The sequence below is a fragment of the Cyclopterus lumpus genome, chromosome 20 (genome assembly GCF_009769545.1).
Source record: "Cyclopterus lumpus isolate fCycLum1 chromosome 20, fCycLum1.pri, whole genome shotgun sequence".
NCBI lineage: Eukaryota > Metazoa > Chordata > Actinopteri > Perciformes > Cyclopteridae > Cyclopterus > Cyclopterus lumpus.
In genome coordinates, this window is record NC_046985.1 from 19,950,749 (window position 1) to 19,978,215 (window position 27,467).

Consider the following 27,467-nt stretch of genomic DNA (forward strand, 5'->3'; position numbering starts at 1 on the left):
GGGGATCGCGGAGGCCTAAAACTGTAGTAGCCGTTTCACTTGTCCACACAAGCATCAAACAAAAAGGCATGTGCAGAGTTTGTTAGGTACTCACAACCAGGGAGTGTTAGGAGGGGAAGGTGAAGAAAAGCGGGTGGATGGTGGTCCGGTAGAACATAAAGGAACTCGCTGAAACAGCAGCGACAGTCTGGGCAGCAGACACGGGAAACAGCTCTCCGTCGTGATCCACGAGAGCTTCCCGTTCGTCTCTCTCCGACACAAGCGAGCGTCTCCTGCGTCACATAAGTCACTTAAAGTCCATATGCGGATTCCTGGCTAGTTTACATGAAGAGCTAAACATTGCAGGCTAATGCTAATAGTGATTAGCAACCGTGTCACATTGTGTGTCAATATAACAATCACATTGTATAGCAACAACAACAACTGGTCTTTACCTGTAGACCACAAAGGCAGCCCCGTGGGTAACTAGTAGTCAGCCATGGCCAGACCGGATGTGCTCATGGTAACTCACCCCGTGGGGCAACAGCTGTTGCTGTCCCCCTTAAAATGACAGTTAGGTCCCGCCCCTCTACCTGATAATGCTGCGGGATTGGCGGTTGGTCTCAGGACCACCCAGCCAACATCAGAAAACAACGACACAATGATAAACAGATCATTCTGCCAAACCAATAAAAAACCCTGGCGGAACTGATTAACCAAACTATGCCCCATTTTTCTGCTAGCTGTAGCTTCAGCAGTCTCATTGACAACTTTTCTTTGGTTGCCTTTTCTTCCTCTTCATCCTCATGGTACTGAGCGATGTGGTGTGTGATGTGTTCCTTCCACACTTCAAAGGTAATTTTTTATGCCCACCGTACGTTCCATCTCACGACTCAACTTGTCCGGGAGACCTGCTATCACAGCAGCCTTCCACATGTTCAGGTAGGTCTGGTCCCTGTCATGTCTGGTGCCTGTAGCTGGTTCCCAGGTGTCAGCTGCTCGCTTCAGGTACACCATGGCTTCCTCATTTGGCTTTAGTTTGATGCTGGCTAGGTTGGCCATGTCGAACTATACTCCCGACTACTCCTGCACTACGGAGCGCCACCTGACTAGAATGAGTGTTCTTAAGAAACAAGTTAAATGGATGCAAAAAACAGAAACATGTAGTCCACTGTTGCAAAGGTTTGATTTAATCAAACAGCGTAGATTTACACAAATGCAAGAGCAAACTCAAAGAAAAAACAACCAACTATGAAAGGTGCGACTCACAGAACATCAGTCATTTAGCAGTTTGACAAATGGCATGATTGATTATAAACATAACACACAAACAAAAATATTATAAGAAACAACATTTGATTAAAACGTGGACAAAATCTGAATAAATATAGTCACAAGCAGTTATTTGCAGGTTCAAGGTCGAGTGGAAAACAATGAACGCGCATGCACACTTGATTCATTATTGTGGATAAGCACACTGTGTATGGATAGTTGCATTAATTTACTTTCTTAACTCTTGACTGGCAATGGAAGCTTGGAGGAGAAAACACTATAAGCTCAAGCTAACCATTTACATTCCTCCACATTGTTTATCTGTATTTTTGAGGAGGCTACCACATAGCAATGGCAGAACTTTAAATCCACCTTTACGTTTGATACAGGTCTGTGGCCAGTAACCCTAATAACTACATCAATAGTTACCAAATTCAGTGCGAGCGAGGGTGCGCCTTTTTGTGGTGCTGTATGGCCGTAAATAGCATCACTTACTGGAGTGCAAGCCCCGTAATTTTACACCTATTGTTTTTGTTTTTATTTGAACTACAATCTCTTTTTTCTACAAAGTTTTTAAGTTACATAAACTTAACCATTCCTTACTTTTACATTCTGACTTCCACCCAGGAGACCCACATGCACCCTAGAAGACAACATTAACTTATTTGTCACAAACTTCTGTACTTAAGTAACGCCACCTAATTACTTTAACCTAAACCACAATATTTTACAAAACCTAACTGAGGCCCAGGCATACTGATTGCTACTGTTTCTGGAAATTTGAAAGAAGGCGCATAAAAAGTTAACGTTTTTGTAAGACATCATATCATTGTGTAACCGACCGCTAACTTATGCTGGTTTGATTTCAGAAATTCCAAATTACTTCTGTTTGTAGCAGATCTATATTTATATATACATTCGCTTTATAAGCAGTTCATTTGCTACTGGTTTTAGTTCTTTGTTATTAGATATCATTTTTCCAACTTAAACCTGTTCTGTCCACAAGGTGGAAGATATTATTTGCTGTGTTGGTAATAGGTTGTGAATTAAAACAGGGTTCCCCAGTCATCTCTGCACGCACTGACTATGAAACCTATGAACACTGACACGCACCAAATATATTGTGTCATGACCATGGCGAAAGCAGTAGGGTAAATATGTGCAGAGGGTTGGAAGAGAAACCATTGTATCTTGAGGAGGAGAAAAGGTGAAAATCCTTGACTAACAGTAAGCAAGAGTAATGATGTGAGGCCAAGTTGTGCAATAAAATTGATGAAAACATTTCTCTGCTCCATTTGTTTGCCAGTCATCCAATTAGAGCTGCAATGAATTATTTCATTGTACAAATTTGAAAGTATTTTTGTTTATTTTTATTGAGGGGTCATCTGTCGGGTATTTCTTGAGACTTTGTAGGAATGTTTTAGGTTAGCTTGGAGCAGCATGTACCTTCATTAATTATCACTTTTCCACTAGACGTTTGCACTATTTAATCCTAATGTGAAAAGCTATTATATATTGATTGTATGAATGGTGGGGGGGTAAATAAACTGTATGCATCTGTTTGAGACTTGCTGCGTCTTTCGGCTGTTACAGGTGGTATGAGCATATATCCTGATGTCAAATAAAGAAGTAACATGAGCTATAAGAACGGGGAAATTAGGAACATAATCGAAATTAATATTGATATGTACCAATATGTTTTGAACTAATGGTTTGTTGAACACATGGCAGCCTTAAGAAACGAATGGCTTCCCTTTCCTAGAGCTCATTTCGTGTAATTTTTGTAGACATATTGATTCTGCTCTGTTGATTGACAGAAATATCATTCTTTAACCCTGGGAAATGTTTCACCAGCAACTGTCTGCAATAGTTCTGGAACTTTTTCCCAACAAATGTGTAGAAAATGGGACTGATGCAAAAGTAAGTGTAGGCCATGACACGAGTGACTTCAAGAGCATAACCTGTTTTCTCTTTTCCCTCACAGGTAGTGGCTTCATCATGCATCAGCATTACAATGTTGTAAGGGGTCCAACACATAAAAAATAGTATGACAATGACAAATATTAACCTGACCGTCTTGAACTTGGCATTTATCTTGGATGACATAACAGTGATTGCAATCCGAACATAACAGTAGGTGATAACAACAAGAGGAAAGATCAAGAAAAGGATAAGCTGCAGGTAAAATCCAAAGTTACTCAGCAGCTCCACATTAATAAAAGGTATTTCACCAGGAAACTCCTGACAGTACGTTGTGCCCTCCATATATGTAAAAGTGGTGTGGAGAATCATTGGCCTGATGCATGCCAGGCCGCTGACCAGCCACACCATGGCGCAGGAGACTGCAGCATTGCTTCGACTCCTCAATTTCGACGTGCCCAAGGAGTACACAACTGCAAGGTGTCGGTCGAAGGTCAACAGGGTTAGAAAGAGGACAGAGCTGTAGAAGCCAAGATAGTAGACGGTGCCAACTATCTTGCACATGACCTTGCCGAAGATCCAGTAGGAGAGCTGCAAGTAGACTCCCATGAAGGGGAGGCTGCTCATGAAGATCAAGGAGGACACCACCAGGTTCAGCAGCAAGATGTTGGTCACAGTGGTCAGCTTTTCAAACCTAGGAGGTTGTCATTTCAACACTTAGATGGAGAGAAAGACTACATGCTTAATGGTCACACATGTTTCACACTTAATTTAGGTAGCTTTTATGGGTATCAAGATCAACCAATACGTGTTAAAATATTTAAACAACAGTCTAAGATACAGTCACATTAAAGAAAACTCTGAATCTGAAGAAATTAAGTAGTGCTATATCAAACCGTATTGAATTGGTATATGGTAATTCTAACTTGTGTATTGTATTGCAGATCATGTCATGAGATGAGCATTGAATTGTCTTGTCAGTGATGATGGGCCGAGCATCTCAACACTGATTGGCATTTGGAACACAGCGTCACCCGGCGGAATCTACTCGCAAAAACGCTTATGTTGTGAAGGCAGCATAAGTTATGTGTCACTCGTTGCCATGGTGATCCAGCAATGGGGGGAGAGGCAGCAGAGTGATCAGAGGCAGACTTTGGATTTAAGGAAATAAACCTGTCAAACTACTGAATTTGATAAAAAAAATATCTGAATCATGAGAGAAGCCATATCGCACTCCAAAGTTTGAGTCTCGAGATGTGTTGATGTAGACTACAGACAGTAGACTGCTCGTTTGCCTGTGAGTATTAGCATGCAGAGTTAGACCCTTGTAGTACCTAGCGTCAGTGTTTTGGCTTTTTGCTGCATTTCAGGTTCACCTCCAACTCGACAACAAGGTAACCAGCTCTATTAGATCACAGGCTGTTCTAAAAACATGTAACTTCTGTTGTAGTTCTAACAAATGAAAGGAAAAGGTAAAGGACTGTTTGCTGCAGCATTAAACTGCACTTGTTGTTACCACCATTAACCACAGGTGTTGCTAAATTAACCAGGACTGAAATGTAATTCACAGGTTACTGGAGAGTAAATGTATGTATTCTAGAAAGTGAATCACAAAATGTGCCACACATACACTTGCTACCTCTAACCGCTTTAAACGGCAAAACCAAATTGCCATTTACTTGTGACGGATTGTTTTAAATATTTCTGCAGTACGTTCTTAAGTGTTCACTCACCGATGAATGATGACCAAGACCAGCCCGTTGCCAAAGATACTGAAGAGAAACATAAAGTAGAAGAGGATAGATAGCTGAGCTCCCAGATAGTTGACGGCCTCCAAACTACACGGTGGGACTGGTTCATCGCTGTAATTACTGTAGTCATAATCAGATGTGGAAAGTTCCATCTTCATCTCATTAGTTGGCAGAAGAATCTGTCAGAAACAAAAGTACAGTCTCAAACATTCACAGTACAATGCAGTATGAATTTAGATAAAAATGATAACATTTTTTAGAAAAGGTGTATAAGAGCTATTACATGCTGCATGTGAAGGCATGCAAATAAGCAGAGCTAGAAAATAATGCTTTTTTACATGCAAGAAAGAGTCAATAAAAGCAGACGTTTAAGGGAATGAGGATCAAGCTGAGCTGACTTACCACCTGGCCAGAAGAGAAGATTCTGCTTGTTCTTTGACTCTAAGGGCCAGAGCTGTCTGACTCACAGTGAGTTCAAGTCACTCCATGATAAGTCAGCCAGATACGGGAAGGAAGTACCCCAACTGTGTGTGTGAGTGTGTATAAGAGGGAGGGATTTGCTGAAAGTATTTCATTCTGTATCAACACTCCCTCCAAATCCCTCTTGGTCTCCTCCCTGGAGTATTCAGTTGAGACTCTAAAACTGAATTTACGCAGACAGGGCAGCTGCATCTGTGTACATCACATGTTAAAATGTCAAATCATACAGACTACTGGATTCAATTCAGTTTATTTTATATAGCCCAATATCACAAATTACAAATTTGGCTCAGAGGGCTTTACAATCTGTACACATACGACATCCCTGACCTTTGACCTCACATCGAATCAGGAAAAACTCCCCAAAAATAACCTTTGACAGGGAAAAAAGGGAAGAAACCTTCAGAAGAGCAACAGAGGAGGATCCCTCTCCCCGGATGGACAGATGAATAGATGTCATGTGTACAGAATGAACAGCATTACAGAGTTACATAAACACATTACATGAATATGACAATGTATGAATGGAACTCCAATCCATGAAACAGAAGGAGGTAGAGAGGAAGGGGGGCGGGGCATCAGCAGGGCCAACACGGGAGGCCGGTTCACCAGGCATCAGACACCTCCAGGTCCAATGGACCCTATGAGACGTGAAGTCACAAAGACTCCGGGGAGGAAGCAGAGTTAATAAGGTGCAATGGAGAGATGTAAATTCATCTATAAGGAGAGAGAGAAGATGAGATAGGTGCTCAGTGTATCCTAAAACATCCCCCAGCAGCCTATAAGCCTATAGCAGCATATCTAGGGGCTGGACCAGGGCAAACCTGATCCAGCCCTAACTATAAAAAGGTTGTGACCTTGGGAACCCAGCAGTCCCTTAGAAAGCTATCAAAATCATGCCCAAGCTCTTCTCTGGCATCTCTGTGATGTTTGGAATGGCTGTGCCTGTAATCAGAACTTGTCTTCCACTTTCGCTTGTCCCAGCCTCTAAATTAATCTTGATTTGGCTGGTTAGAAAGGCATCCGGACCCACTCCACCAGCTTCTCTCCTCATTCACAGTTGCTGTGTGGATGTCACAATAGTTGTGCAGAACAAAATAAGTAATTTGCCTTGAATCAGCTCACCGTTTTCTGGGCCTAGTGATCCATAGCAAGTGTTTACTTTTATTATAACACCAACATTATTCAAATAGCACTTGTGGTAGAGGAGATACACCCTTTTTCAGTTTGGGTATGTTATTTCGAACAGAGGCCTACAAAATATGCTGGGGGAGTAAAAGGTTAATAAGAAAGGGAAAGTTCTCCATATTGTGTCCATCATCCTCCTCAAACCCTTAAACCGTGACTTCAGGCGTCTGCTCCATAAGGCTGATAACGTCACTGGATACGCCGCTCACTAATCACTAACAGCTGCTAGTATAGACAACAGTGTCAGCAACACCTGGTATCAGTTATTCGTGTTAATTTCCATGTTAATCCACTAGTAGTCAATTGAAAACTAAAACACTTGGTTCATTTTGTGTTTGTTTGATTACATCAATGCTCATTTTTTAATTCTCAGCACCTCATTGGTTAAGATTAGGGAGCCAGTGTTCACGTGACTGAATTGAAATGACGATAAATATGTAAAAGATGTTTTGTCTCTTAAGCTCTTTCTGACTTTAATTGTATCCAAAATTAAAGTAATTAAGGATAATAACAGATTATGCAGACAAACCTTTCTAATAAATAAAGAACATTGTTTGTGGTGCTTCTGTTGTTCAAACCTACAATGAACATATACTTTATAATCAGATGGTTAATCAGAAAACATATCAAATATCAAACTTGAGTTTAATCTGATCTGTCGGTATCTTCGGTATAAAACTGCAGTGATGTTGAAAACAATCAGTTCAGTCCGATCATCTGCAGCGTCCAATCAAATAACCAATGATCAATGAGGGGGCGTGTCGGCCGTTAAAACCCTCCCTGAAGCCTGCTCTCGTGCTTCCTCGCTCATGGCTCCTCAGAGATCCCTCCTCCCTCCTCAGAGCAGAAATAAGAGCTTTGAGACGGCCGTCAATATGGTGGATGCAGAACAACTTCCAGTTCAAGTGAGGAGCGAGGAAATGACAACTAAGAGACTTGGGAAGTACCCTAAGAGACTTGGGATGTACCCCTGGAGTCACTCACAGGAGGAGGGTAAGACTGCAGAGGCTCATGATTTTGTGTACTCAAATGGTAAGAGGATGATGGTATTGATTTAGAAAAGAAATATCACAGCATATCCTAAAATTGACCATAACATTAAAGCATAACGGAAATATTTGCTGCATATTTTATGTGCAAATGGTAAACATTAGCCTTCTGCTCAACATCTAGTTAGAATTTGGAAACAAACCTAATTGAGGTTTAGGAAAAGATTTTAAATGGACTGTACTTGTATAGATCTTTTCTAGTGTTTCGACCACTCAAAGCTTTTTAACACTACATGACATCATTCACCAATTCACACCCATTCATACACTGATGACAGGGGCTACCATCCAAGATGCCCCCTGCCCATCAGGACTATCTAAACATCCATACCCGGCATTCTGGGGTTCAGTATCTTGCCCAAGGACACATTGACATGGACTGGAGGAGCCGGGGATCGAACCGATTATGGTTTGGGTTGAAATACACCATTTCTGGAAGAAAGCCCTGTTGTCTAACTTCTTCAGTGTGCTTGCCTTACACAAGCAAGACAATAATGCCACCCCCAACACCCATGTCCCTCTTGTACATATTTATTTAGATGTATCGAAAGACATGCATATTGAATACCTGCTGCCTACGTCATCTATTGAGGTTTCTTTTAACCTTGGATTTTTTTGATTTTTTTTCAAGTTTGGCAAAAAGCCCATATAATCTTTCCTTCTGTTCCAATGAAGCAGCATCCCTGGCTTCCCCGTTCTCAGTCTTCTTGTTCATAAAGGGTATCATGCTCTCACCCCTCTTGCACCTTTTAGTGGGTGGCTGGGAGGAGCCAGAGGTCATGAACTCCACCTCCTCGTTGTCTGTGTCAGACAAGAGAGATGTTGGTGAAGGCTCATGAGAGAATGAGGGTTTAGCAGTAGTCCAGCCATGGTGTGGCACCAAGCATGATGCAACAGGGTTGAAGTCTGAATGGACGCCGTACCGAAGTAAATGTACTTTTACTTGTATAGAGTTTTTCTAGTCTCCCGACCACTCAAAGCGCTTTAACACTACGCATCATTATTGACCCCTTCCCACCCATACATACAAAGACAAAATTCTTCTCCTCACCTACAAAGCCTTGATTGGTGATGCACCATCATATCTTAAGGAGCTTGTAGTACCATATTGCCCCACTAGAGAGCTGCTCACTAAATGCGGGGCTACTTGTGGTTCCTAGAGTCCTAAAAAGTAGGATGGGAGCCAGAGCCTTCAGTTATCAAGCTCCTCTTTTATGGAACCAGCTTCCACTTTCAGTCCTGGAGGCAGACACAGTCACCTCATTCAAGAATAGACTTAAGACTTTCCTCTTTAATAGTGCTTATAGTTAGGGCTGAATCAGGTTTGCCCTGGTCCAGCCCCTTGATATGCTGCTATAGGCTTATAGGCTGCTGGGGGATGTTTTAGGATACATTGAGCACCTATCTCCTCTTCTCTCTCTACTTAAATGTGGATTTTCAACCCATTTTCTGTGGATCTCACTGACAATGATGTTGCTTTGCCCTCACATCTGGAATCCCAGCTTCTAGAAGTTTCCACCGACAGCACTTTAAAGTTGTACTGTGTCTCTCACTGAGGGCTGCGAAACTCCTTCTCCCATATTTATATGAAGAGCAACTGCTGGTTCTGTGATGCCAAAATATACTGCTGAAGCATTAGTCAAATTCATTCATTTTCATTTGCACTTTATTTAAAGTGTATTTACAATTCATTTAATTGTAAACTTATTATGTTGAATGTATTTATTTTGAATGTATTGATTTACTTAATTCATTGTTAGCCTGTTGGGCATCTTGTTGTATGTGCAGGTTTATATACAGATACTAAATACATGTCTGTGATGATCACATTGTATTATATTGTTGCTTGTTAAACAGAAAGTGGATTTGATTTAGTTATTGAATACAAATCTAACCAAGAGTGAGATCAATTAGTTAAACCGACAGGGATAATATTTTAACGGCCCCGAGGTCAAAAAGGTTAAGAACCCCTGCAATAGAGAGATATGTAGTGGAACGAGAGATTCCCATCAATGGATGTGCAGCTGACAAATCTGCAGCATCTGCGTGATGCCAATATGGACCCAGATCTCTCAGGAATGTTTCCAAAACCTTGTTGAATCTATGCTACGAAGAATTAAGGCAGTTCTGAAGGCAAAAAGGGGTCTAACCCGGTACAAGCAAGGTGTACCTAATAAAGTGGCCGGTGTATATTTCTGTGACAGATCCCGTTGAATAAAGCTATAAAAAAACTTCAATGATATTCATAAAAACTGCTAGCAAGAAATCAGTGAAAAGTCAGTGTTACATAAAGAAGTTTTATTTCAACATAAAATGATTTTACAACCAAAAAATTAATGTATTAAATAATACAAAATGTGTATAAAAACAGCATTTCCCAACAGATAGATATTAGACATGAAGTTAGCTTTGAAACAATTGCTTTATGAATATATTACAAATACAAAGGATAAACAACTTAATGCAAAGAAGTGTCTTTTCATGAAGTGGGTTTTGTTTAACCACTGTAATCTCCAATAAAAAAATGAAGAACCTATTAAGACTCAGGTCAAAATGCTAAATATTGCAATCATCTGCAATAGAAAATCCGCTTTCACACAGCGTAGACTGTTGTGAAGTGAAAATGGTTACTGATAGGCTGACACCCGTGTGTAGGTGTCAGTTCTCAGACATGACAGATCATGCACAGAATGCAGCATTAAATGTGACTGAACTCAGCAGAAGAAATGGAGCTTTACAGATTATAAATAGAATAGTATCCTGACTTGGAGCTGATACCATTTGACGTTGGGCCAAAGCAGGGTACACCCTGGACAGGTTGCCAGACTATTGTAGGGCTGTTATCAATTGACACATAGTGACAGACAACCATTCATCCTCACATTCAGCTGCAGGACATTTAGAGTTTTCAATGAACCTGTCTTTGGACTGTGGGAGGAAGCCGGAGAACCCGGAGGGAACCCATGCTGCCACAGGGAGAACGTGCAAATTCCAAATTAGTGACATTTCCATTTGGTCACTGTTTACATTTCTCCATAAAAACTGACTAAAATATAAATGGGAGATTATCATGGAATGCATGCTTCTGTGAGGTTGAACCCATGACAAAGAAATACAACTTTGCTTGCTGCTAGTATCTAGGGATTTTAAACTATGGGAACATTTCTAGGAATAGCACAATCATCAATGCATCATCAATCTGTTTAGTACTGGTTGATGTGAGAAACAATGCAGCCTCTATGTGCTGCTGGCTATAGCTTTAGACTTTTATTATGTGTAAAAACACTTTAGATTTAAATGCCTTAATGGCTGCAAAAGAAGGCACTGAAAGGGATGTTAGCAAAATGCATAAATTGGCAACATACAGCAAAGTTCTGTGATATCTTCATGCATTCAAATCATATTTCCATCGATGAATTGAAAGAAAATGCACTGCAAAAACAACAATAGTAAGAAACAGTAAACTATTCATTCTAGAATCACAATGCACACTTGAATTCTTCTCACTTTTTAAGAATTGAATGACTTCATACAGAGACTAACGAACAAGTCTGACAACTGAACCCAGAGGGAAGTTCTAACCCGTTTGTTACTCTACACGGTGTTTAGAAGGGTTCCAAACCTTTGACATGTTGTAGTCCTAACCATACGTGAAATGTTGGGTCTCTCTTCTTGGGAAACTGGGTCGAGAGCAATTTCCCATAAAACAACCAATACTTTCTGTAAATCGTGATGGGAAAATTCTGATTTTGTGGAAATACAATTTAGACCAACCTTGTCTTGCTCCTTGCCAATACATTGTTTTACAGCTTATTCTTGTGGAGGAACACCTGTAGATTATTATTGTTGCTAAATCTGGATCTGACACAACTGCTCTGTTTGACTTTATAGATCGGGGTTTCCTTTTGAATCTCATAATCATCCACAGTACAAATAAAAGTAACCAAAGCGAAGTAGCACAAGGGAGGCACACATAACCGACTATATGACAAGAATATACAATAAGAGTATGTAGAGTCCGTAGGTGGTACTTTTATGCAAGTTGATTTCTCATCAAGAATATAACCTGTTCTTTTCAGCATCAGTTACCATGGTGATCTACCACAGGAGTTACCTTGCTAACAATACATCCCTCTTCGGAGTTCAGGCCCCTGTTCTCTACTGATGTCTCGTTTCTCTACATAGCTGATGTAGCTCATCGGAATTCCTTTTGCTGAGTTGATTTACTTTAGATGGACCATAGAATGGAGCCTAGACTTTAAATGATCCAACCAGCTTAACCATGTAAACATAAAAATGCTCAGAATAAAGATAAAAGCATTGATAGATAACAGTCAAAAAATACAGTGACAGCTGCTGAACTGAATGAAAAACGTTCTATAAATCAAATAGTTTTGAAGCAAATCCACCAATCATACGCCAGCACACTGCACAGAACAACAGCATCAGGCCAGAGACGAGCGACTTAGTGACAGACTCAGTCAACTGTCCTCATACAATAGAAAGTCCATAGCGAGCAGAGAATTGAGGTTTCGCACACTTAGTAATCATCCCAATTTTTTCATCATCACTTACAGGTGTATAGTTACACAACCATAACAGAACTTAACAACATGTTATGAAGAGTTTCATGCATGGAACCAACTACAACATTCATGTGATAAAGGTACAAGAGGATGAACATAATTATTTCAACAGTAAAGGAACTACTTATCCCATAAACCATTGGGAATGGCGACTCGCCGGTAACTTACCAGTGGTCTAAAGACCGCGAAAATAAAGTGTCTGGAACTAACTCATGCTTTTGTATTTTTGTAAAAGAGTGCTGAGTATTACATGACTTTTGTATTGATGGACTTAATGCTGTGCAAATTGAATTCTCCTGAATTTATCGAGACAAGAGTGGAAGTGACCTTACTTACTTGAATTGAAGAAACTTAGTACAATATAAAACAAAATATAAGCCTGCATAAGACCAATGTTTGAGACTTCACTGTAATTCACACACACATAAAAGCAATGCAACATGAGTCTATGTAATATTGGTAAACAAAGAAAACAAACATAATTGACAGTGACAGAATTATTACCACCAGTGTGTCACAATGATGGATTAGGACAACTCTTGGTGCTCCATACACACTAGTAACTAGAAATGTTGTGGTTGGAATGATTTCAACCAAGAGTTGATTTTTTTTGTATATATATTTTTTTCCCTCTTTAACCAAACTGCCTGATCTAACTGTTAGCTAACCTTTCACAAGATAATCATGTGTGTCCTGTTCTTTAGTTGTGACATATCCCCATCCATCGTCATTACTGTACTTCTCTCGTCATTTGTCGACACAATAAAGATCTGCACTGAAGACAGGAATAATCTCATTGGTTGATATGAACCTTGTTTGTGAAGCCAAGGTAACTGCACTTTCAAGCACAGTCTGAGTACTCACATCCACTTCTGTTAATAATATATGCAGTTTTTGATGGATATGGACTCCGAGCAGGGAAAAAATATTATTTTAATGAATTAAAAGAGACTTGGTCTACTTGAGTTTTGCTCTCAATCAGAGATTAGGTACAATGTTGTTGTCCCATGAGCTCACATAGGAAAGTCTAAGGTCGTCAGGTTGTTTAAAATGCATTAATACTTGTTTTATTTCATTAATTTAATATTGTTCATTTTGTTGAGTTGATCTGTTTTCTGTGCATGCATGTTGGATTGAAATGTGACGGGACTGCTGGTTGATGCCTGGAAGCATCCTGTCTTGTTAGCAAAGCCTGCAGCAACATTCACTTAAACATGAAGAGTAATTCAGGAAAAAGAGGAGGTAGCTCATTTTAATGTCATTTTGCTGTCATGCTATTCACACAAAAAAACAACACAACTTAGTTACAACTATTTTGGTGCCTTTGCAAGATGAAACGCTGTATAAAGCGCTGTTATCCTGGTATCTCAGTAAGCTGGGTGGCTAGCCTGCTGACCATCTTTAAGCACACATTTCATAATCAAGAATAAATGCCCTGCCTGCTTACTTTAAGTCAACTAAGGTTAGTTCTGCCTCCAGTGTAGCTGTTCTCCACACACACTTTGTCATGAAGAAATCAACAGTCACACACTCTGTAAATCAGTGATACAGTAAATTGTTTCCTTAAAACACTTGGGAGTTTCATAGCAGCCCTTCCCATGCTTCTATGTTATCAGACGTTGGGTCCTTTGCTGTAATGTTCCCTGAGGTTGTAGGTTTGATAACACATGGACACATCACAAACCCCTGGAAGCCCTGGGTGGCCCCATGTACCGGGTTGTCCTAATGGTCCAGGTTTTCCAGGAATACCCTGATTTCCTGGATGGCCAATTCCATCGAAGCCACGAGGTCCCTGAATCCCTGTAGTGATATGGAAAGACAAAAGAAGATGAAAATAAGGTCAAGGACAGCTGTTACTAGTATTTCTGCCTCATGTATGGCAAGAAAGTACCATTGAATTAGCTAATCTTAGTCAAACTAAAAATAGCCCATGGTGGATCATAAATTACATCTACTCATGAATTAATAAGCTAGTATAGCTTCCATAGAAATACAGCGCTGTCTGTAACTTGCTCTCACATCTCCCTCACCCCACCTACCAAGCTGTCACTAAAAGTACTCATTGAAAATTAAGTACGAACAGGGTACACATATTTACAAAAAATGCAACGCTACAAAGAGACGTGATGCATTTTATTGAAAAATGTACAGATCTGACAAGCCAGATGCCAGAACAGGTTGCTGAAATAGCTTAATGGGTGAAGACATTTCAGAAAATATGATAGATGGACCTTCTCACGTACCTGGCTGTCCAGGTGGTCCTGGAGGTCCACGGTAACCTTCTCCTTTGCTGCCTTTGAGTCCTCTTAGTCCCATGTCACCTGGGGACATAATATGTCTACTTTTAAAAAAGCAAATAGCATTTCTATACATGAGCTGTCAGATTCAGAGCTGCAGGAACTTAGCGGTTTTGTTCCTTCGAAAGCAGCCGTGTCGGGACCGGTGCTGTGGGAGAGGCTGCAGGCCTGATTACAATGTAGAAATACAGCTATTTTTCTCACTAATTCTGATATAGATTTTTTTTTTTTTTTTTACGACCTGAATTCATTTAACCTAATTATCTAAAGCACCTCATTTAATTTTTGGGTAACATGTATGTCAATTATGAACCATGAGACAGAATCTTAGCAGGTTTAGGAAACGTTGTTTGTCAAATGCTGTCAGCATTCAGACAAATTGACAAAGGTAATATGTTGATGTTAAGCAGGTAAAAGGGTTCCAAACATTTAATCATTAGCAGTAAATACAAAGTACAGTTGAGGCTGATGGGAATGTTGTCAGTTTTTGCAGATGTTTGGTCACAAACCAAAGTATTGGATGGATTACCAATTCGACCCGATTATGGTGCTGGAGGAACAGTCCTGACATCTCCAAAGTGCTTACCATTCTTTCCGAGAGGAAGATGAATACCTGTACTAAATGGAATAGAAAGAGACTTTTCACTAGAAACTGAAAGTGTCAACCTTCTGGTGGTGCTGGATGAAATGTCAAGTGGTCGCTAATGTGCTTAAGATTCATCCTCTGGGAACCACGCATGTCTGTACTAAATGTGTGCCAATCCGTCTACCAAATAAAAACTTGGACCTGCTGGAGGCAGGAATATGTCTTCTGGGCACCATGAATGTCAATTGCTGTAGCTGTTGAGATATTTGAGTCTAACAAAAGTTATGGAATGCCAGAGAGGACAATCAAGATTGCCATTGCCCGAGTTGTTGGCATTGATATAAAGCCTCGGTACGGAGTCGCCAGGAGGATGTTGTTAGTGTATCTATAGAATTTCAAACTGAATCCGTTCACTGAGTTGCTCATAAAGAACCAGCCAGTTGCTCCACATCAAAAGGCTTAAAGGGTACTTCCGTGATTTATTTTAATACATCTCTCAGTTTAGGAACTTGCAAGAGTCCTAATAAATGGGTAAAATCAATCCAGCAGAGGCCAGGATACCATAAATGTCCTTTTTCAAACTCCACCTTGAGACGCAGACTTTCAGATAAACCTCTTGTGTCCAAGTCCAGCTTTCAGTCTCTCCTCGCAAGCCTCAATACCTCAAGAGATCCGGTTCTCCTGACTTCAATAGTGGAAATGGTACACATTAGAAGAGTGGTTCAGTTTGGCTTCAATCTCACCTGATTAGCCACTTAAAATGGTAATAAATCAAAGACAGCTCATTGAGATGGATTTTTGCTGATGTTCGCTTGTTTAATGATCTTGTTTTATGGGGTGAAGTAAACATCAACACATCCAATTTATTAGTTATTGACACTGTTTTGATTTTTAATTGTTGATGAAAGCAACAGTAAATTGTGTCCTCGCTTTCCTCTGTGAAGTTGTGTTGTTATTTATTATCCTGTTTTCTTCAGAGTAAAGAGACTGCCGTTACAGACGGACAGACACCACTGGCTTAAAGACATTGAATACAGATAACATAAACCCTTCATAACTCGTTGATTAATCCCTTTAAAGCAAATCCATCTATATCACCTTTGAGGCCTGCAGGACCTTGTATTCCAGAAGGTCCAGGGTAACCGGGAGTGCCCCTCCTGCCAGGGTAGCCTGTAGTACCCATGGAGCCTTTGGTTCCTGGTGCTCCTGGCTCTCCCGGAGGTCCCTTCACGCTTTGGCAGGGCTCACACATAGCTGGAGGGGCCAAGGTCTGGAGCAGTGCTGGGAGCTGATCTGCAGGGCACAGCCAGAAGGTGCTGACTAATCCAGTAATATATTAAATATTATGTGAAAACTACTGTCTGACCACATAAAACTCCATGATATTGGAATCTGTAGCCAATCAGGAGCCTGTTTGCTACAGAGTTATTGGGTCCTTTCCAGTCAACTAAATATGCTCCCTCCCATCTATCCTCCTTCGGCTCGTTCCCTTGAATTTAATCAATGTTGGCCATCATTGAGGAGGTTCCAATTAGAGCTACGCCCATCAAATGGTCAATATATTAGATGATATCATTGCAAATTAGACAAACTACCTGTAGGGATAGGAATTACATATACATGAACATGTATGCATGTAATCAGGATGGAAATTCATTTTTGTCAGATTTTCTTCCTCAAAGGACTATATTTTTCTTCATCAAGTTCATCTCTGCCAATTTAGGGAAAGTGAGGGGCTTCAAATGTTTGTCATCCACAGCAGCAATCTTATATCATAACTACAGCTACAAGCAGTTCTGGAGCAACATACATCATCTATCTCAGTGACGATGACGATGTGCAGCAGCAGTGTTGCAAACTTTATGCACAAGCCAACATGCTGGCACGTACATTTCCTATGTGTACAGAAGATGTTCAAACTGCTCTCTTCAGAGCCTACTGTACTCCTCTAAACAGCCCGCCTGTGGTGCAGTTATAGTGAACATGAAAACGATTCAGGTGGCATTTAATGATGCTTTCAGAATCTTGCTCAAGCTTCCCAGATGGACAAGTGCAAGTCAGATGTTTGTGACTCGTAATGTTCCCACTTTCCATGCTGTGTTGAGGAATTTTATATACAAATTTAAATGTTGATTAAATGACTCATAAATGTAATTAGAAAAGTCTTAACTGAGCCAACACAGAGTGACTTTTTAACTGCAGTAATTGTACCTATGTCCCTGTATTGTATTGTATTGTATTTTATATATTGTTGTTGTATTTGTGTTTGTTGCTTTATGGACTCATGAGTCTGGAATAAAATAAATATATATCTATAAATATGCATTCATCAAATACTTGTGTGTGTATATATATATATATATATATATATATATATATGTATACATGCACATATACTGTATATATATTACTAATTAAACAAAATGACAACAAATACCATATTTTAGCAAGCAGAAATTCACTTTGGCTCAATGGAGCGTGTTGGTGTCTTTCAGCTAATTGTTTTGGTTTGACAGCCTGCAACTTTACTGTTTTGGTTTACTCTCAATGCTGGTTTACAAAGCCGGGCCGGCTCATGGCCTTCGCTCTACATTGGGCCCATCTGGCGGCTCAGCTGTCGTCATAATAGGAGCCGCCCGGAGGCAATAGATGTGCTCTGAATTCCATATAAAGAACCAAAAGAAGAGAACAAAGCTCTAAAAACCCACTGTCCACTGCCTGCCCAGCACCAAGCAGCAGACAGACAAGGATAGCAGACAACTGTTAAACACAGTTGAGCATTTAGCAGCTGAGGGGCCAGATATTTCCCTTAGGATTGTGTTGGAGACCAAGCCAAAGGTGGACGGCACAACAGCTGCATCAATGGGAAGATGGGATGTAAGATCTTTTTTTGCATTATTGTTGAGAACCACTCATCGCTTATTGTCTCCAAGGAGGTTAAAAGCATAGTTGTAATATTAGTAAATCAAAGGACCAGCAAAAGGGAACTGCAGTCAGTTAGCTGCAGCTGCTCTGGACAACATGCTTGACTCTGTCTGCCCAGACAGACAGACAGATACACAGACAGGCACACAGACACACAGACACACAGACAGACAGGCACACAGACAGACAGACACACAGACAGACACACAGACAGACAGACACACAGACAGGCACACAGACAGACACACAGACAGACACAGAGACAGATACACAGACAGGCACACAGACACACAGACACACAGACAGACACACAGACAGGCACACAGACAGGCACACAGACAGACACACAGACAGACAGACAGACAGATACACAGACAGGCACACAGACACACAGACACACAGACATACAGACAGATACACAGACAGGCACACAGACACACAGACACACAGACAGACAGGCACACAGACAGACAGACACACAGACAGGCACATAGACACACAGACAGACACACAGACAGGCAAACAGACAGACAGGCACACAGACACACAGACACACAGACACACACACAGACAGACACACAGACAGACACACAGACACACACACACACAGACACACAGACAGACACACAGACACACACACAGACACACAGACACACACACACACACACAGACACACAGACACACACACACACAGACAGACACACACACAGACACACAGACACACACACACACACACAGACACACACACAGACACACAGACACACACACAGACACACAGACACACACACAGACACACAGACACACAGACACACACACACACAGACAGACACACACACAGACACACAGACACACACACAGACACACAGACACACACACAGACACACAGACACACAGACACACACAGACACACAGACACACAGACACACACACAGACACACACACAGACACACAGACAGGCACATACAGACATACAAAGATCCCTTGCTTTATATTTCATCTTGCATCATTGTTTTGGGAGCAGTGTTTTTCCCTGAATCCTTTCAGGTCTAAATGTTTTCTTCCTGGACCTCATCAACGTCCTCCTCACTGCTGTAAAGTTAGTCTACTGTATACAAATAAACAAACTTGGTATTAAAATGAACATGGCTTCAGTTCACCAAGTAATCAATATGCTATAGGACAAACAGTGTTGGCAAAGTTCACTTTCTACATGAACTAGTTCAGTTCATAGTTCACACATTTTCAGTTCATAGTTCATAATTCAAAATGTTGAACTAAGTTCACAGCTCCAAAAAACAAACTAGTTCAGTTATTTTTTTCAATATGTTGGGAGCTATAATTTAAATCTCTATAACACTGATGACAAAGACGTTCAAACACAACAGAACGTTTTATGTTTATGTTTCTGTCAGACAATGTTCCCAACCAGCTGCATTCAGGGACCAGCTGAGCTCGGCGTGCATAGTCTTGTTCTCAACTACATTTAAGTTCCCTGTTAAATGCTTTCGCAAAGAAACTTTAACTTTTTTTTTTTTTTATTCCCAAAATTCCCGAGACAAAATTCCCGTGGAAACTTTCCGGAAACTTTGAGGAAATTTACCGGAAACTTTCCGCCCCTTTGCAACCGTACTTTCTAATAAGGCTAAAATCTATAAAGACTGTAGGATGGATGTAAGGTAAATAACTGGAAATACCATGTTAACATTGTGCTACTCTTCAGAGAGAGAATATCTACTTCAGTTGTTCACCAGATATCTTGTTTTAAACCTAATTTATTAGAACCAGTGCATAACCACTCCATCAAAGGAATTATGTGAAATGTGCAACTCTACATCTAAGACAGCTGTTAGCAGCATTTGGTGTGTGCTGGGATGGAGTTTCAGATCAGGGCTTCAAACAAACAAATACTTACTACGGAGAACATCAGTGCAGAGCTTGAGAAGATATTCATCTGAGGGAGGCTTGCCCTGCAACACACAATTACACTTTGATTCACAGATTCACAGGATCTTCTCAACGCTTGATTCTCTGACTTCACGTTGCCCACACACTGAAACCAACGCTCCCTCTTCTCCCAAACACAAGTGCCCCAATCCAGGCAAACAGGAAATCACTGTTGCTTTCTTTCATCCCATTTGCCTTTTCTTTGGCCAGAAGAAGGTTCACTCACAGGTTTCCCAGGATATCCCGGTTGACCTGGTTGGCCCGACAACCCGTCCTGACCAGGGAATCCCCTGGGACCAACAGTACCCATGTGGCCCATGTCCCCTTTCTTTCCTTCAGGCCCCCTGTGGCCTGAGTCACCCGTTATTCCTGTCTGAAGACAGAGAAAATTACAAAAGGTTACAAAAGAAAAGGTTAAATTCAGGCATGTTTTGTAATTATTGACTACATTATGTTATCTCAAACATGAAGATCAATTGATCTCCACCCCTAATTTTTCCGGACATTGCTTAATAACTGTGAGTAGGTACGTGTGTCAAGTGTATATGTAGTAAGACAAATTCAGTATTTAAAGAGTTCAGAGGGTCGTGTCTTCTTTTTGACTCTTCCCAACCCCAGAGCTAAAGATCAGTGTGTTGCTCCAATGTAAGTTACAATTAGCATGTCTGGTGTTCTGGATCGATGCTGATTCATCTTTTAAAAACATGATGGTGTATGAACTCACTTGCTTTTTACTCCTATGTGACTGCTGGTGAGGCACCACAGGACCTCAGTAAACCAACACCCACAGAACACAATCGGGTTCAATTCACGTGGATTCACTAGTAACAGATTAAATATAAATAGAGTTGGGTTCTGGTATCAGCCCCAAAGTCTCTTACCACAACCACGCCTCGCAGCCTCTCGGGGCTGCACGAAAATAACTCTGGCTTAGGGCATCTGTCCATTTTACAAGTCTACTTTGAACTTTAAATAAAGAAGGGATATTCAAGTGTTTACTTATTTTTTTAAATGACCTGCTGACTCACAGATGTCTCTTTCCCAATGAATTCTTTTGAAAAAGCCATTATTTTAAAATTATATATTTTTCTTAAATATGTCAAGTATCTGATGTGCAAGAAGGGAAAGCTTTACAAGTGTAGCAACAGTAACTAAGGGGTGGGTGGTGAATTATACCAATGAAATCTATAAACAGCATTTCAAAGTGTTCTCTTTCACAGTTTGTTGTTAATCATCAAATAGCACACTAATACAGTGTGGACTTTTATCAGATGATAACCTACAAATGTTACCACACATGCACAACTGAGGGAGGCTATATCTCCATAAATATACCATTCTGCAGACACAAAAGCACTCTTTTCCTAAAGGCGCACACGCCTTTAGGAAAAGAGTGCTAGGAAAGAGGGCTTTTGTGATGTATAGTTCTGCCCGGGGGGGCAGATTTCCCCCGGCCTGGAGGTATTGGCTCTGGAAGTCTTCTATAGCAGCAGCGCAGGCTTGACAGGGCTTCTCACTGCACTTCAGAATAAGACAGAACGGATTATATCTAATACCGTAAAGTCTAATTTGACAAACCTCTCCTTTCCTTCCCATGGGTCCCACTTCGCCCTGACGGAAGAAAGAAAAGAGAGAGAGACAGTTACAAACTTCAGCTTACATATCAAAGACTGATTTAGTATGTCAGAGGAGCATTGCTAATGCAGAAGCGTCTTCTTTACTGTCAAAACCGGTGGCTCACACAATGTTTTAGATGGGTCATTGTACTGCATTCTCGAAAGCCTTTTTGTTTTGTGCTAAAAAAGGCTCTGGGTGTGTTCTACTTCCCTTAAAATGCTTCCTCTTTCCCATCCACAAGTTCTTCTTAACTGCGAAGTGATTTCAACCGTCATGTCGGGAACAAATAAACCGTTGCTATCTCGGTCAGCTTTGAGAACATGTTGTCCAAGGACTTGAGTGTCATGGGGGACTACTTTTTAAAGCATTGTGATGCCCACAGTACACAAACAGTTCTGGAGCGCCTTCGGAGCCGGATGGTTCCAGCGCCTGCCGCCTAGCTGCCACATCTACCCTCTCCCCATATTCAGTCTGCCATTTCAAAAAACACAATGAAAAGCTGCTCTGCCCAACATGCTTGAAGCATCACGCAATAACCTGCTCGTTGGAGATTAATATGCAAACCACATGCTCAACATAAACACAGCTGGCTCTTGAGAGATGGGTCACATGTAAAGACACTGTGGACTTAAATATCCACACTGATAACATAAAGCAGTAATGCTAGCCAGTTCCAGTGCACATGGGTGCCAGAGCCTCATATCCCAGCCCTGTCTTTCCTGCCTGAAGCTGTTGTCATATAATTCTCAAGAAGAAACCGTTTTCCCTTTTCTGTGATTGACAGGATGCATTTCAGTGTTTGTGGGATCAACCTTGACGTTCAAGTCATATGAATGATATAATCTAGCAATGCTCAGAATCATGAATATTTTCATTATTAATATCTTCAGTTCCATCGCAACTGAGCAAACTCAATCTACTGATGAGATGGTAACTAACAAAACATTTGCTTTGCCAAATATTAGCCCTCAGATGCAGCTGGTTTGTTACAAAGATGCTGTTTCAATCCGTACTGATCTCGGAGCAATGCTCCCCGTTCTCTAAATGCCACGTCTCTTTCCAGTAAATGGTAAAAGGACTAATGCACCGTCACACGGCACCGCCTTGGAGAGCCATTTGGGGTTCCGTATCCTGCCCAAGGGCACTTCAACATGCTGGGGATTGAAACTCTGAGCCACAGCCCCCCAGCCAGTCAACGAGGGGGGGAACCAGGAACACACCCTCTCCTCAACGCCAGTGCAGGCTCAGTAAGTATTAGGAAGTCTGTCTAAAGACAACAATCTGTCATTCCAGCAGTGAGCTTTGTGATTCACTGCTGACGCATTGAGTCACACTGTGGAGCTGTGAGCGGAACATTACACAACTCTGACTCAATGTGATGCAATACAGCGCACACACACACACACACACAACTCTGACTGGATGCATCGTCTCAACCTCATCTGGGAACGTGGTCATCGATGCCTCAGTAATCAATACTTGCTCATCAATTCTTAAATGCTTCTCATTTAGTGTCACGATTGAAGCCAATTATTGATGAGGATGCTAATATCAATGTGGATTAACAGGTTGAATCCGTTTTGCAATGCTGCTTCTCCCACCGTATGAATCCTTATTCTACCTTGTGGAGTTATGAAGAATACTTGAAGGTCCAGCGTAACTTAGTCTAGCACATGAGAGACAGCTAGTCTGGACTAACTCACACATATTTACATTTCATGTCATTTAGCTCTTTTATCCAAAGTGACTAACAGTCATGTTACATTAACACACTGTAGGACAGCTACAGGGAACAACTCAGGGTTAAGTGTCTTGCTCAAGGACACGTGGACTAGGGCGGGGAGCCTTCACAAACAGCCGTTCACAACAGGTTGAATGCCTGTCTGCATTGTTGAACAGATCATGTGGTTGAGTCTAAACACCAGAGCCCTGGCTTCGCCTTAAGGAGGATCTGGATCAACTCTCCTAAACAGATTCTTCAGTTCTCCTGCGTGTCCATGCTGAAAGTTGTCTTCTTCAGAATACATTTCGATATTTGATTTCTGGAGCTTCCGTGCTGTTTTTTTCTCTCATTTGTATTGTGTCTCTTGTCATGTAGTTGTGTTCTTGCTCCGTACGGCGGTTTTCACTTTAATGCTTTATTGCATTTATATGTGTTTTATTCACTGTCTAATTTTAACCTTGCAAAACAACTTCTAAAGTCATTTTCAGAGAGGAGTTATATTAGTACAGTGTATTATCATATCTATAAAGTCTTTATGGTGACTTGTACCGGAGGATTTATGTTATTAACTACTGACTGACTCTCCAAAAGAAGAAAGTCAAGTTCTAACCACGGTTGAGCTCCTTGTAAGCGATGACTGAAGATGTCCCTCCTCCTCCTTGTGGGGACATTTGGTCCTCATAACTTAGTCCACACATGCACACATATTTCTACCTCGGAAACCGTGTTACTGTAGACCTATTGAAACAAGCTTCGCTGCCACCCAGTGGATGCAGTGTGACATTACACTCACAGGTACACCAGGAATCCCTGGATCTCCATCTCTGCCTTGCTCCCCCTGCAAAGCGATACATCGTGATTAAATGTTTGTGTAAGTTTGTTTACATACCTGTCTGTCTGTCTGTCTGTCTGTCTGTGTGTCTGTCTGTGTATGTGTCTGTCTGTCTGTCTGTCTGTGTGTCTGTCTGTGTATGTGTCTGTCTGTCTGTCTGTCTGTGTGTCTGTCTGTGTATGTGTCTGTCTGTCCATCTGTCTGTCTGTCTGTCTGTGTATGTGTCTGTCTGTCTGTCCGTCTGTGTATGTGTCTGTCTGTGTGTGTGTGTGTGTGTGTGTGTGTGTGTATGAATGTGTGTGTGTGTGTGTGTGTGTGTGTGTGTGTACGTGTGTGTGTCTGTGGAGAGAAAAGGTCATGATACCACGATCAGCCAATAAGAGAGGCTCCTGGTGCCCTTTAACCAGCTTGAGCTGCGTCTCTGCATCTCTGCATCTCTGCAGCTCTGCAGCTCTGCAGCTCTGCAGCTCTGCAGCTCTGCATCTCTGCAGCTCTGCAGCTCTGCAGCTCTGCATCTCTGCAGCTCTGCAGCTCTGCAGCTCTGCATCTCTGCATCTCTGCAGCTCTGCAGCTCTGCAGCTCTGCATCTCTGCATCTCTGCATCTCTGCAGCTCTGCAGCTCTGCATCTCTGCAGCTCTCCTTCCTCTCACATTGTGCTGCATTGGTGCAACTGAATCAGAGCAGTCATCATGTGACTGGTGCTCTGTTCATTACAACAGTAGCAGCCATTCATACAATGTTCTAGTTACTTCCATCTGAATGCTAACATTGAGCCCCTTTGCTCTGTTCTGTGGAATCACCACCCGGCCAGTCTGCCAACAACATGGGTTGATACAGAGCAAGTTGGTAATCCTCAAGTTGTGTTTCTTAATGTGACTGAACAGTGACCTGTGTATCAGACGTTCAGAAGTGTAAGGTGTAATACCTGGCATCCTTTAGAGCCCGTCGCTCCTCTCGCGCCCTAAAGATACACTGAACATTAGAACATGTCCGACTTATTGGAGTTCTGCTTCGTTTGTTTGACACTGACAGTGACTTCCAAACAACAGTTTGGGGGATCATAAGAGGAGCATCACTTTGTCGGTAACATAGGGATCATGATCCCGATCAGGGATTTATGAGCCTGGGCGTACTGCTTCTCACCTTTAGCACCATTAAAATGAATCATGTCATCTAAATGAATAATACATGAACAGTATGTATCATGTAAAGCTGTCACCATCTACAGTACAACATTCAAATGAACTCAGAGCCAAAGTTATAAATCATTCATGAACTGCACATTATAGACTTCATTAAGTCCAAACAAAACATCCAGGTATTTTATTTGAAATGGTTCATGTACGCTAATATAAGAGTTGACTTTTACCGTGTGACCTTTGAACCCCAACAGCCCCGTGGCACCCGGTAGCCCTGGAACACCTGACTCCCCTGTTGAGCCCTGTAGAGGTGAAAGATTATTGATGTCTGAAGATCAATGGTTTTCATTAAAGAAAATACAATGATCATATTCTGCAGTGTTCCTTCAACATTTATGGAAAACCATCATGTCTTTGTTTGAAATCCAACAAGGAAGCAGAGAAAAGGATATCAACCTTGAGCAGTGTGTGTGTGTGTCTGTGTGTGTGTGTGTGTGTGTGTGTGTGTCCGTGCGTGTGTGTGTGTGTCTGTGCGTGTGTGTGTGTGTGTGTGTCTGTGCGTGTGTGTGTGTGTGTGTGTCTGTGTGTGTGTGTGTGTGTGTCTGTGCGTGTGTGTGTGTATGTGTCCGTGCGTGTGTGTGTGTGCGTGTGTGTGTGTGTGTGTCTGTGCGTGTGTGTGTGTCTGTGCGTGTGTGTATGTCTGTGCGTGTGTGTCTGTGCGTGTGTATGTGTCCGTGCGTGTGTGTCTGTGCGTGTGTGTGTCTGTGCGTGTGTGTGCGTCTGTGCGTGTGTGTGTCTGTGCGTGTGTGTGCGTCTGTGCGTGTGAGCTCTAATAAAGCCAAGACCAGCGCGCAGGTGGGGGCACACACACATGTGTGTGTGTGTGTGTGTGTCTGTGCGTGTGTGTGTGTGTGTGTCTGTGTGTGTGTGTGTGTGTGTGTGTCTGTGCGTGTGTGTGTGTATGTGTCCGTGCGTGTGTGTGTGTGTGTGTGTGTGTGTGTCTGTGCGTGTGTGTGTCTGTGCGTGTGTGTGCGTCTGTGCGTGTGTGTGTGTCTGTGCGCGTGTGTGTGTGCATGTTTCTGTGTGTGTGTGTGTGTGTGTCTGCGCGCGTGTGTGTGCGTGTGCCTGTGCATGTTTCTGTGTGTGTGTGCATGTTTGTGTGTGTGTGTGCATGTTTGTGGTTGTGTGCATGTTTGTGTGTGTGTGCATGCGCTTTTTTGTGTGTGCACGTGCGTGTGTTTATTTTTTTTAAATTTCACTTTGGACAGAGCTAAGATCTGGCGACACGAGGTATAATGTGATTATCTAGTGTAAGATGAAATAAAGTAGGTATGAGAGAAAATACCAGGAGGCACCCAAAGACAATCATAAAGCTGCAAAGCAGTGAAGACACAACATTGTCATCTGCTGCCCCACACACCTTCTGGCCCGGTGGACCAACAGGACCAGTGAGCCCTGGATCTCCACACTGGCCCTAAATACAACCAGACATGTGTGTGACGACACTTCTGTTGACTACACCGTAGAGCTCTAATAAAGCCAAGACCAGCGCGCAGGTGGGGGCACATCAGCGTGTGAAGGGGAGAATCGATCATGTGATTGATCACGTACTCTCAGCCAATCATGTTGCTGGTCTCTTCCCTGTTAAACAGCATGGGCCAATCTAGAAAGTATGCTGCTGGGTGGACTCAAGTAAATGTACCTATAGTTGTATTAATATGTACATTACTTAAAGTTTCAGCTGCTAACGGTCATTTTAATAACTTGGTTAAGCCCAGCGGCATAATAATAACTCATTATAACGTTCAATGTACGGACCTCGGGACCATGTCGGCCGATCTCTCCCTGGGCTCCCTGGATAAAGAGAGATATCGAGGGAGAGAAGGAAAAGGAGAGGGAGGGGGGGGGGGGGGGGGAGGGCATGAGAGGGGGAGATCAAAGAGACAGACACTGTGCTTTGGGCTGAATGTGACGGCTTAGTCAGGAGGTACTAAGAGAGAAATGAGATGGACCAGGTCCACTCACAAACACACACACACATACACAAGCACACACACAAGCACACACACACTCACAAACACACACACAAGCACACACACACACTCACAAACACACACACAAGCACACACACAAGCACACACACACACTCACAAACACAAGCACACACACACATATACA

The 27,467-nt window shown here is 41.9% G+C and overlaps 2 protein-coding genes across 2 annotated transcripts in view; both read right to left on the reverse strand.

Annotated features, from left to right (window-relative positions):
* Positions 1-1,146: 1,146 nt before the first annotated feature.
* Positions 1,147-5,437, reverse strand: LOC117749408 (C-C chemokine receptor type 3-like). The gene is made up of 3 exons (XM_034559930.1): positions 5,325-5,437; positions 4,905-5,101; positions 1,147-3,865 (listed from the first exon to the last, which is right to left on the reverse strand). Exons 2-3 carry the CDS (start codon positions 5,078-5,080, stop codon positions 3,010-3,012), a joined length of 1,032 nt encoding a protein of 343 aa, XP_034415821.1. The 5' UTR covers positions 5,081-5,101; positions 5,325-5,437; the 3' UTR covers positions 1,147-3,009.
* An 8,101-nt stretch (positions 5,438-13,538) lies between these two features.
* si:dkey-225n22.4 (collagen alpha-1(XXI) chain) overlaps positions 13,539-27,467 on the reverse strand; it is a 79,409-nt gene continuing 65,480 nt past the window's right edge. The window contains exons 22-30 of the mRNA XM_034559929.1: positions 25,520-25,591; positions 25,076-25,111; positions 24,111-24,155; positions 21,556-21,588; positions 20,204-20,350; positions 19,946-20,000; positions 16,207-16,401; positions 14,469-14,546; positions 13,539-14,025 (exon numbers count right to left, since the gene is read on the reverse strand). Of these exons, the coding sequence (XP_034415820.1) occupies positions 13,838-14,025; positions 14,469-14,546; positions 16,207-16,401; positions 19,946-20,000; positions 20,204-20,350; positions 21,556-21,588; positions 24,111-24,155; positions 25,076-25,111; positions 25,520-25,591 (849 nt within the window). The 3' untranslated portion in view covers positions 13,539-13,837. The remainder of the gene's footprint in view (positions 14,026-14,468; positions 14,547-16,206; positions 16,402-19,945; positions 20,001-20,203; positions 20,351-21,555; positions 21,589-24,110; positions 24,156-25,075; positions 25,112-25,519; positions 25,592-27,467) is intronic.

Coding starts and splice junctions, on each gene's coding strand:
- LOC117749408 (XM_034559930.1), bottom strand. CDS start 5,080: ATGAAGATGGAACTTTCCACATCTGATTATGACTACAGTAATTACAGC. Junction 3,866..4,904: donor GTCTTGGTCATCATTCATCG/GTGAGTGAACAC, acceptor ACAACCTCCTAG/GTTTGAAAAGCTGACCACTG.